The 12,563-nt window shown below is 41.8% G+C and overlaps 1 protein-coding gene across 1 annotated transcript in view; it reads left to right on the top strand.

The window, feature by feature from the left end:
- Window positions 1-12,563, top strand: part of gpc3 (glypican 3) — a gene marked incomplete at both ends in the record, with an annotated part of 119,971 nt that overhangs the window by 84,148 nt on the left and 23,260 nt on the right. Inside the window, 3 exons of the mRNA XM_083890724.1 lie at window positions 775-917; window positions 1,382-1,507; window positions 6,421-6,532. Coding sequence (XP_083746850.1) covers window positions 775-917; window positions 1,382-1,507; window positions 6,421-6,532 — 381 coding nt within the window. The remainder of the gene's footprint in view (window positions 1-774; window positions 918-1,381; window positions 1,508-6,420; window positions 6,533-12,563) is intronic.

The raw sequence follows: 12,563 nt of genomic DNA, 5'->3' as shown, positions 1-12,563 counted from the left end.
GTGTGTGTGTGTGTGTGTGTGTGTGTGTGTGTGTGTGTGTGTGTGTGTGTGTGTTTGTGTGTTACTTGGCCTCAGTAACCACCAGATGAAGATGTCCATGTTGCTGCTCTATCAGGCTCCATCAGTATTCAGCAGCAGCGGTGCCAGCCTATTCACTTAAACAGGAGCTGGGCACAATTAGCTGTTAACATTACATGGCAGAATTAAACCTCGGCCAGTATCCCGCAGGGAAATTAAACCTACGGCAAATCGTTAAACCACAAGCTAAACATTAACAGCCATTTGCATTTTTATTGCACCTGAAAAGAATGTGTCAGGTCCATTATCTCTGAGATACAGAGAGGGGACGGTTTATTTATTATTGTTGTGTCACCCGCGTGGAAACACAATGGCGTTTATGTGGGGACAGAAGAAGCCAACGAGAGGCCTTTTTTACGCACTCACAGTTTTGGAGTGTTATGATTAGAAACAAGGCGTAAACGGCTGGCAGAGGACACAATGACTTGTTTGTTATGCAAATCCACCCATGCATTCATCCCTCCCCAAAAATAAACAAACAAAAACAGATGACAATGTGCAGAGGGGCTCAGCTGACTGTGGCCGGCAGTTTGGCTGTTGACAGGCTCTCACTGTCTGCTGTGTCACTGATATTAAGAGGCTGAATAAACAGCCACAGAACCATGAATGAAGCTGTGGGATGAAGAGGTGTTTTTTTTTAGCTCTCTCATTCACTGCTGCCGTCTGATCTTCTCCTCTCTCCTCTGTCGTCTTCAGGTGAACGGGATGTGCGCGCACACTCCTCAGCGGTCCTCGCGCTCCGTCGTATCTCCTCCTCCACAACCTCCCGTGGCCTCCACAGCCCGCGGTGCTCAGCCTTCATCCTCAGACTCTGATGAGACTCTGTCCGGCCTCCGCAGGTGAGGAAATCTAGGACTGTGATCCAGACTGAGAGCCAAATGTCCAGCTGATGAAGCAGCACTTGTACTCCAGCAGCACAGGCATTGTTATATAGTCCCTGACACTGTGGACTTGTTTCCTTTTTTTTCTCCACTCACCAGCCCTAATGCAGTAACAGGTTACAGTGCACTTGCCTCACGGGCCTCTGGACTTGGCAGCAAAATGGAGAGATTAATGTCAATTACAAATGGAGACCATTCCAGCTCCTTTACTCCTTCCTTCCTAAGGGGAATTCATCAGCTCACTTGCACTCTTCCAACTTTTCCCCTTTCTTTTCTCTCTCTCTGCCTTTTTCATCTTTGTCTTATGTTATCCTCTTGTTTTCAATAGGACAACTTGTACCTGCAGGCAAATATGACTCTTATTGAAAAGTTTTATTCTCCGTCACTCTCTATTGAACATTTGCTTTCTTGTTCTTCTGCAGGGAGTTCATTTCTAACCTGCGGGGCTTCAGCTCCTTCTACAGTGGACTTGGAGAAGCGTTATGCAACCGTGAGCCTGCTCCGGCAAACCACTCCCTCTGCTGGAATGGGCAGGAGATGACAGACAAGTAAGACAAATACACACACACACACACACACACACACACACACACACACACACACACACACACACACACACACACACACACACACACTGCAGGAAGTTTCTGCTGAGATTTACAGACCTGCTAAATGATCGGCTATCGGCTTTAGTCTGTTCCAATCCCTCACTTCCCAACACTCCAGCTGCACATCCAGGAGAGTGTAGGTGAGCTGAAGGGTAAGTTTGCCCAGAGCTGATCAGCTTCACACGAAGCCGACCCCCCCCTCCCTTTCTGAGAGTGAGTGTAAATCTTGACTTTGGCTCTGCGGGATGTTATTAATGTCAGGCTCCCTGTCACCTTCTTCTTGCTTAGTTAATTGCAGTTTCGATCGAGCTCTCCTCCTTCATCCGACATCTCCTGTGCACCCTGTAGAACCTCATTTGGTTTTCGCAATATTTCACTTGCCCTCCTGTCCTCTGGCCATACAAATCATAACTTCCTAGTGTTCAACACACGCAGTCGACTGGCCCCAATTTCAATTTGGCTTCGATCGTCACAGATATCATCCATTTTCGTGCCTTGTAAATTGTATGTAGAGTTTAATTATTGTCAAGGCACACATGTCAGACGAGATGTGCTGCAGGTTAATGTTTTTCAAACTGGTCTCCGTGGACCGTGAATAATTTGTGTGCTTTCTCAAACTGCCCCGGAAAAAAGAAGTCACTCTCACAGATGGAAGAGCCTCAATCTGAGCAGGAGACATCAGGTTGGCAAGGAGCAAAGCGGTCCTGGGGGAATGATTACAAGCTGGACCACACTCTGATAGGAAGGTGCAGAGAGGCCACGGAAGGAGTGCAAATGATGGGGAGATTACAATGTCTCGCTGCAAGCAATTCTCCATGTCATCTGTGAGGGCATGTGCCTGCAAATTCACTCTGGGTACATTTTCACTCTACGTTTTGCTTTGGATCATCTTCCATTTATCCTCCAGATAGAACCTTCTCTGAAGCCAAACATGGCATTCATTCAGACATTGTCTGATGCAGATAAATTTAGATTGGCTGTTCGGAGGGGATCAGTGCCACAGGGGTTGGCTACTACATTTCTCTGATACCCGAGGAGTGATCTTCGGAGCTAAATGTGGGGCATTTTATCAGATATATTATTTTCCCACCTGAAGCCAAGCTCGGGGAGCAACACTTTTCCATTAAAAAATAAATAAAAAAAATAGATAACTGTGATAACAGATGTGACATTTCAAAATATTACATCCTCTTTTGGATGTTATGACAGTGTGAGGTTATGTGAAGGCTGATAAATGATCCGGTGCTGTGTCAGCTGTGAACATTTCATTTAGGGTCTGAACATGGAGCAGAAAAGTTAAAAAGAGAGAAAAAAAACAGGAATTAGACTTGTCTTTTAGTTGGTTAAACTTTATTTAACATTATTTCAGTCTTCATTTCCAGTATACAGCAGTTATTAGCCTTGTTTAGAGCTGCATGTGGTTCTTCTCTCTCTGTAGCTTTGAAAAAACATGTTTATCTTTCTTTTCTTTCTCTCTTTCAAAGTGAACACTTGTTTTTTGGTGATAAATGAAAATGGTTTAATATTTCGTCCACTTAAATATGTGTCACGTCTCATGTCTACGTCAAATGCCCTATTGAAAACATCCCAGAACCTGACAAACTTGTATATGAAATGAAATCCCAGCAGTTAAATGAAGTCATTTGTACATGAAGACGTAAACATTAAGAGTCCTGTCAATCTTTGGATCCACATAATTATGACAGGTTAGGTTTTCTCAAGCATGTACTATAAAAAATCAAAATCATTTTTCAGTATTTATTCAAATTAAAGGCAATGTCTTTTTCTACTTTTTAGATTTCAGAAATGCAGCAAACTATGTTTTCTTATATATAGTATAGCTACTGTATATATAAAACTTTATACATGATGTTAGCTTCATTTTATGGCTCCATATTACGTGTTAGAGTGTGTTGAGCAATCTGGGCCACTGTACTCACTGAAGGTGCTCGTCGTTACGTCCAGAGACCACGACTTTCTCCAACACATTTCACAATGACCCTTTTCAATCATTTAAACCTTGCAGTAACAGTGAAGAAGAAGTCAGGGAATCACAAGTGACGTTGGGATTTATCGTGTGGACACTGTGGACATCTTTGATAAATGTTTCAGGCCTGTCCATTTAATAGATATTTCATTCAAGACAAAAGTATTAAACTGACAAATAACAAATGTCCTCTTCAGATGAAAAAGTGATGCGGGATTTCATTAAAAATACGATTTAAAATATGTATACATTCAGATATCAATTGTGACAATTTGTCACAATAAGTTAAAAGATTTCCAAAATTGTCCAACTTTTACATTAGATTACATGAGTCTAAGGTTTTACCAATGAATCTCTCACCATACCCTTATTTTTATAACATAATTTAAATATATGTTAGTTAAACATAAGTTATCTTTCTTGGTTATGTTTTCTTTTGTTGCTTCATCAATTTTATTTGTTCATTTTATTTTGTTTGTGCTTATAAAAACATAATTATTACACATGTATATATTATTATGGCTTGGAATGTGGCCCTTATGTGGAATATGTGGCTCCTCCTTTTACCAATAATATTTTCAAATATCCAATAACGACGAGATCTTTGGTTGGTTGGACAGGATTAGAACTGAGCATATTCCAGGGGGCAGGTCGGGTTGGACAGTAATAAAGTAAGAGAGTCCAGGTTGAGATGGTTTGATCATGTGTAGAGGAGGGAAAGTGATTGTATTGTACAATGGATGTTGAAGATGGAGCTGCAGAGCAGGAGGCAAAGAGGAAAACCAGAGAGAATGGATGTTGTGAAGGAGGACATGAGGATATTTGGTGAAACAGAAGGGGACACAATGGAGAAGACGAGATGGAGACAGGCGATCCACTGTGGCAACACCTAAAGGGAGAAGAAGTATTGCATGCATTCCATATACTGCATATATTTACATTGTTGTCCTGTCACTTATGTGCAAAAAAGTGTCTCTACCAATACAACTGTACCAATCATTTGTAACAGTCCCATCAAATTAGTTTCACAGTATTATCTAAATTTGAATGTCTTGTGCTCATCATGATATGACACAGAGCAACAGCTCCACTGATTACACACCACATTATGTCATAACTCTCCTTCTGATCCTGACTGGAGGTGTCATCCCCCCCCCCCCCCCCCCCCGCCAATAGCATGGTAATTGGTGTCAGATTAGATTAGGTTATCATTGCAGCAAACCAATCTGATCAGCAAACAATAACAGGGAAACGATCAGATAACAAACTCAGACTATCAGCAGTCGGACGGGTTCAGAGGTGATACGTCTAAAATGTACTCTCCGGAAAATGATCCTGCATTTGTAGCATGAAACACTAACCCTGCCTCAGCTCCTTATCCTCACTCAAATCTCTCTCTCTCTCTCTCTCTCTCTCAAATCCACCTTCCTCTTACCATATTTCCTCTGTTCTCCTCCTTAATGGATCGTACATCTCTTTCCATTATTAATGTGATAATTAGCAGCGGAGAGGGGGTGAGATCATGGCTAATAAGAAGAATAAATAGCCAGGAAATGTAATTTGAGTTTAATAAAAAGTCAGACTTTGGGGACAGAGAGAAAGTGATGAATGGAGAAGGCAGGTGAAAGGAGTGTGTGCGTGTGTGTGTGTGTGCGTGCGTGCATGCGTGTGTGCGTGCGCGTGTGTGTGTGTGCTCACAGCAATGTCAAAAAATAGAGCAGAGTATGACCTCATGCTTTTCAGGTGCGCACACACTCAAAGGGTCTGTTTTTCTGTGTTTTTTCTTGGCCATTTTGTCCTTCATTTTGCCTACGCATTATAGCAGATGATGTTTACACTGCTTTCTGCTCATATCACTGTGTCTGGGGAAGATAATTCCATCAATCATAGCTACTCTCCGTTTGCGTCGTGTGCACAGAAGAAGGAGCTGCTGTTCTCCTCCTCTTTAGCTGCTCTTGTTTGTCTGGAAGGGGTTAATTATCAGCGGTGCCAGAAGATCAAGCAGCACCTGCAGGGAAATCTTGACATGAGAGACAACAAATGAAGAGAAATGTGCCTCTGTGTCTCACCAGCTCCTCCTCTTGATAACATACACTGCTGTCAACAGAGACGCGTTTCCTAAGATACTCATAAAGTCGTGTAAGAACCTGCCTGAAAGCTGCTCGTTCCTAAACATACCCTCAGTGCCAGAGCAGGACAAAAGCACATCTCTGCTAATGTCCTCTCATTAACAGCAAATATGATTAAAAAGCCACTAATTACCCGGTTTAATGTGCATGAAATGAATCACCAGGCAGACTTAACATAATAGTTTAACTCCTTTGAGGATGTTGTCGCCTCCTAGATAAACTCATATTTGCAAAACCTATTATAAAGCAGCTTCTTTGTGCTGACTGGATGTCCACAAGTTTTATTATTTTATTAACAGTAGTTCCAAATTATCTGGACTAAGGTTGACATATAATCAATACTTTCTTTGTGCACAAGAGAAGCCTCTTTAATGTTTATTTAAGCTATCTTTCAATTTCAGCTGTTGGTAAAAAAATGGTAATAACTTTTTAACTATACACATAATGTCTCCACTGTTGGAAAAAGTACGTCCTTTGGTCAGTGTTGCATTTCAAATGAACTTTCCAGCCTCACAAGTTTGGCCCATAAACTAAAAAGCAGACGTTCCGTCATTCCTTTTGTCAACACTAGATGGTGGTAAATGCCTTTCTTGCTGTGAAGGAGCATTGGTCACTTCAGTGTGTCTTTCCCTCATAAAATGTTTAGATCTAAGCGTTTTTTCCGCATGTGACACTCTTTCTAAAAGACTCTTCAACAAAAGAAATGAGTCAGTTTTTCTTATTTTCTGTGCTGACAGGTTTCCTGGGCCCGGGCTGAAGCGACTACACCCAGGCTCTGAGTCCAAGAGCAACAAGCCGCCCGAGCCAATCATCAGCCAGATCATAGACAAACTCAAACACATTAACCAGGTGAGCAGAGCGAGTGTGTTTCTCATGGCGTGTGCTTGTGTGTGTGTATTCTCTTATGTGCCCGCTCCTCTGTATATCATTTGTGGTGTAGCTCCTGTGGATGGGGTTAGGGTGGAGATGCTGCTGCTGCTGCTGCTGCTGATGCTGCTGCTGACATCTTCACTTGTAAACGTTGGGGAAAAGTGAGAATGTTGCTGTTCTCTCTCATATTTAAGATAAACTCCACTGGGAACTCATGTTCAAGGTGATGTCAAATCCTTGTTCTGTTTAAAAACGGCAAAAGAGTGTTGACAGGAAGCTTCTGAGAAGACTTTATTTTGGGTCTCAACTGCTCTGCTGCTGCTAAAAAACAAAACAAAGAAAAGAAGCCGCTGCCTTATTCACCACCTGACGGGGCCACATTCTCTGACACTGACAGGAGTTGTTGCCTGTGATAGGCAAGAACATTTTTGTCCATCCATCCACAGTAAGCCCCCCCAAAGCTGTGTTTAAGGCCAAAGAGCCCCTTTTTTTTACTGCTGCCGTCACCATGGAAACCACCTTTCGGGGTGGGCTGTCTGAGCCCAGAGACACTTGCATGGAGGTTCAAAGGCAGCCTCGGTAGGTTGATATATCAGCCCACAGATCTCCTTGTAGTTCCTGGTTCTTGGTGGTTGCACTTGTAGCTGTCAACACGTTGCCGTCGACCACCTTTAACAACCTCCCCCCTCCCAAACGTAATACACACACATACACATGTAGACACACACACACACGCACACTAAAAAGTGTGTTTGCGTGTGTTGGTCTTTGAGTAGGAGCTTCTGCTGTCTCAGTGGATTACAAACCTCCTCTCCTGTTTAAACAGCCTAAGAGATCTTAAGAACAGCTATGGAACCTTCCTCCCCCCCTCCCCCACTCTGACAACCAGAGACCCTCAAGGAAAACAGAAACACAGGGTTGTGGGTTGAGGCGCTGTAATTTTCTCATTACCCGGGCTGTATTACCTCATGCACGCTGGTCATGCTCTAAGCAGGAACAGCAGGATTGCGAGGTGTTTCGTCCCCCCCGCCCTCCTCCAACCCCTGACTGTGTGTTTGTCTTTTTTCCTCTGACTTCTTCTCCAGCTGTGTTGTTGAATGTTTTCACCGATGGCTGCGATGGCCAAAACCACATTCACTTATAATGAACCAAATGCGTCCTTTTAATCATAAAAAGACAGGACAAGTACACACTCTCGCTCTAATGCAATAAGCTTTTCAAAACTTCCTGCTCTGACAGGGACAAACATTTGCAGCCGATTGATTGTGAGCAGGGCGGCTGCAGTGCAGACCGTTTACCATGTGGCTCGTCTCGATGGGATTTAGAGGGGAAAATGCATTTTGGTGAAATGACGTTGCTCGTTCAAACAATGACTTCGAAACATGTTCACAGTGATGACGTGGCATACATGTGGTCATTTAATTCTGTTTACACAAATGCCTAATATTTATGCAGATTTTCTCTTCTCACGGGAACTATTAATCCCATATCTGATGACCGTACAACAGAACGGAGCACATTTCTGCCCAACCTCCAACTTCCCTTCTGATCTCGACTTCAATGGGCTGGATTAACATCTGACAAAAACTGGCTGTGCTTGATTGCATATTTCACATGCAGTTAAACTGCCTATGACTCATGGCTCTGCCTTTTTTTTGTTTCTGCAGAAATTGGATTACACACATTTTCTTTCTTTTTTCTTTTTTTTTTTTAACCACAAATCATTCCTGAATTTAGGTGCACAAAATAACAGAAACGCCTTAAAATGTGATGCAATATAACACAATAGCCGTGCAATGAATTTCACCGTTTGCAAAGTCTAAAATATTGCATTTTTGTTGCCAGAGGAAACGTTTGTGGCCTTAATTTACGGTGTTTGTGTTTCATGTTTTTCACAAACATGTCTCAACAAGACAAGCAATCACTCCCTGTTTACTTTATAGTGTAAAGTATTTACCACCCAATCTTTTCAGTCTGAATTTTTAAAATGATCTAAAAAGCACCATCACTATGTGTAAATGTGTAAAATGACGCTGCAGATTGTTGCAAGTGTGAAATTAGAGCTGCAATTAACGATTATTTTCATCATCGATTATTTTTTAAAATGTAAAAAAAAAAAAAAAAACCTTGATCAGTGTTTGCCAAACTTGGAAATGACGATGTTCTCGAATGTCTTGTTTTGTCCACAAACAAAAATTATTAAGTTTTAATGATTTCTTTGTTATGTGGAGCAAAGAAATTAAGAAAATATTCACATTTAAGAAGCTAAAACAATCAGAATTATTGTTTTAATAATGAAAAAAGCTTCAGACCGATTTATCGATTATCAATACAGTTGACGATTCATTTAGTAATCGATTAATTGTTTCAGCTCTATATGAAATAACACTAGCTTATAATCAAGTTGATACGAATAATTAGTTCTGGCTGTCACGACAGCAAATGTTATTGTAATTCAGTAGTTGGGTCGGTGCTGAGCAGAGGTGGAAAGTAACTTAACAACATTTACTCAAGTTACTGAATTGAATACTTTTTTGTATTTTGAATTTGTGTATTTTGTATTTTTTAAGTACAATTTAAAATCAGGATTTTGTATTTTACTTACGTATTGACTATTATTGAAGTATTGTACTTAGTTACTTTATAAATCCTATCCGTTACTGAGTAAAAATAAAAATTCAGCACAATGAAGACCTACAGGGGGAAAATATACACCAGAACCAGACGAATGATGATGTGATTAGCACCAGCACTGGCGCGTGAACATAGAGGGCGTGGCCAAAAGTGACGTAATAATCTGTGTCTGACCCCTTGTCATATTTCTACTACCCTCACACCCCACGCAAAGTAACTAAGTAACTTTTACTTAAAGTACATTTTAAATGAACTACTTTTTACTTCTAGTTGAGTACATTTTCAGATGACTACTTTTACTTCTACTTGAGTAATATTTCCTCAAAGTATTGGTACTTTTACTTGAGTACAACATTTTAGTACTTTTTCCACCTCTGGTGCTAAGGTAATTATTATAGTAAGTTAGTTAGTATAGTTTGAGGGCAATCCTTGGAGACAACACTAACGTAAATGGGCTGTCAAATGTCACATTTGACCAAAGAGACAGAGCTTTAAACTGACATTATAACGCTGCTAAACGTCCATTGACTCTGCTCTGAACTGATGTGTTGCCAACAACCTCCGAAGGCACCGGAGAAAGTGATGTTGTTTAGTTAAAAGCACTTTTACAAGATCTCCGCCTCCTCGCCAGTTGAAAGACCACCAGCCCTGGATGTTGCAGGTCTAACAGCAAATGCACCAATTAGCCGTCTTATATGAGAAAGTAGGCCACAACTCACAGATAATTACTTTCATCTGCCCTGTTTATATGCATGTGGTGTATGAAGACGTTCCTGGAAGTCCACCAGCTCACTGCCACGCTGATAAATAAACTCCAGTGTTTCAGTCACTTGATGTGTGTGTTGTGTGTGAGCGTGTTATACAGAATGTCCAGAGCTCCAGGCAGACGTTTTGTGCAGAATATTGTCCTTCAGCTCTACTCGCACACTAGTCTTTACAAGTCCTGTAAAGCTCTTTTTCCTGCAAACATTTCCCCCATAGAATGAATATTGTCCTCCTCTTGTGAACAGTGAATGCAACCAACAGCTCTTCCAGCTTGAAGTGACCCACTTTTTAAAGTATGAATGTGTCCCAGCCCAGAGAATGTGAGATTGTTTCATAAAATATACGGTCTGCTCCACTCTCCAACAGTGAGGGGGAACATGGGACCCCTCCAAAGAATCTGCTTCCTTCCAACTTTAATCCCCCTGATGTTACATTTCTCCACTCCTAAGTGTTCTGAGATGATGGTCCTGTGAAATGCAAGTATGCGGCGGAAATGTGTCATTTCTCACGTTGTCAGTGTTGATCAGAGTATCAGCAGATACAGAGACAGTCTGGCAGGGAGACCCTTGCCTTTGTGCCTCTGTGTTGTGGCTAAACTAAACACCAAAAAGAAAAAAGAAAAAGAAGCATGAAGCCGGTCGCCTGTGCTCATAAAACAGCATTTTCTCACGCCTAAAGCAGCTGATGTCATGACAGAGCTGTGGCCAAGTTTAAAGTGAGCTGTGTGCTGTAAATGATGAAGAGAAATGGCTCTCTGCTGCGGTTATTGCTCGTTGACTTGGAATCTTTAAACAGTGCAGGGCTGCGAGGAGCCATGGACATTTTAACATGTGCATGCTTACATTGTGTCACAAATTCTCGTGTGAGGTCCTGTCTGTGTGCTGCGCCTTGTTTATGCAGCCTGGCGAGGCCGACGAAGGCGATTATCTCAACACGCTCTCCTCCGCTGTGTCATCGAGTCGATGATACTTTTCTCAACGTGAACTTCACTGTTTGTCGTTTCCTGTGCAGAGGGGCGACTGTGAGCCTCTTAAATTAGAGCATATTATTTTGATGATGTGTTCTTGTTGTAGAGAAATGAGTTTGTTTTTCTGAACATCTGTTTAACTTCCCAGAGTATTGGGTTTCTCCTCTGAACAGCTAATCTCACAGGAGATGGTTGAGCTAGTGGCAAAATAGACCAATTATGTGATTGGTCTTTGATTACAGAGAGTTTCCCACTCATTTGTCCGATGAGTTTGCCATTTGTTGGGTCAGACCTCCTGGGATTATTCTGACAGCCTCTCCTTGGTTCTATATAGTCGCTTTCACACCAATATTAGTGGGTACACCTGGGATTTTTAAACATAGATGAAACCACCAAAAAAGAGGATTAACAACGTTCTCATTACCAGTGATGAATTGTGAAAGAAAAAAACAACACCAATATAACCAGAATTGATAGTTTAGGTTTTAAAAAGTAAGAATCGCTGCAAATATTAATGCTACAGCTACACTTAAGATATAGACCTGAAATTAAACATTTCTGGCAAAAATGGAACAGTATTTCATGTTTCCACCGATGCTGCCTGGAGCTGAGGCCGATAATGCAGATTAAACATATTCCCACTGGTGATAAACCCGCATAAACCTGAGATTGACCAGTGGAAGTGGAGTATAAGCCTCTTTGAAGGAGTACACCTACACTACCACAAGTAAGAAAAAATATTCTTTGTGCAAAAAAAACAGTAATTTCATATTAGGCCAGTAAAATTGCTCTTGTGTGGAAAGAATAACAAACATCTACAAAATGCATGAGTGTTTTTTAGCACCTTCTTTTATTGGCATAGCTTTCATGTCTATCATTCTCTATCTCTCCCTGTTCACTGCCTTCCACTCCATTCACCCAGCTGTGCTGAGTTGTGTGTGACAGACTCCAGTTCTGTCGCCCCCTTCCCTCCTCTAGCCACCCGCCCTCCTCCTCCTCCTTTAAACTCCTAGATCCCCTCCCACTCCTCCCCAGCTTCCCAGCCTAATTGAAGCCAGAACCTGGGAAAATCCTGCAGGTATAGGACAGGAATCCAAGGTGGAAAATAAACCAGATCCCGAGCACCACAAATTCCATCACGCAGTCTCACTTCCTGTGAGCCACAAACGCCTGGGTGGTGTACGCTCGACACCTTGTGCACGCTCGCACCGAATAACTCTCGCTGATATATAACTCTCGCACTCAAGCACTTTTTACTGTGCACACTTGCAGCAGCTAATGTTGCACACACATATTTAGAAAACACGTGTACAGATACATTTCCTGCTCAGAATATACCTGTACAAAAACAACAAGACTTCAAACACATGAATAGATACAGTGATAAAATATATTTATTATAATTGTAGTTGTGCAAGCTCAGCATGTGGTGGCCTTTTCCTACTGGTTGTGCTTATAATCAGACTAATAGACACCATGGGTGACAGACGAGGCCTGCTGTTTCATAAACTTACACTAATGGTCACTGCAGTCAAAGGGACTGACCACTGTTTGATGTTGTTTACTGAAGGCTCTTGAAGCGTTATTTAATACAGCCCTCAGGGCCTCTGTCCTCTTGCCCTCCTGGTTTTTTATGTGTGTGGA

Source organism: Microchirus variegatus (assembly GCF_963457635.1).
Source record: "Microchirus variegatus genome assembly, chromosome: 6".
In the NCBI taxonomy this organism is placed as follows: Eukaryota; Metazoa; Chordata; class Actinopteri; order Pleuronectiformes; family Soleidae; genus Microchirus; species Microchirus variegatus.
The sequence above is the reverse complement of the archived record's forward strand: the minus strand, read 5'-3'. Positions and strand labels throughout refer to the sequence as shown.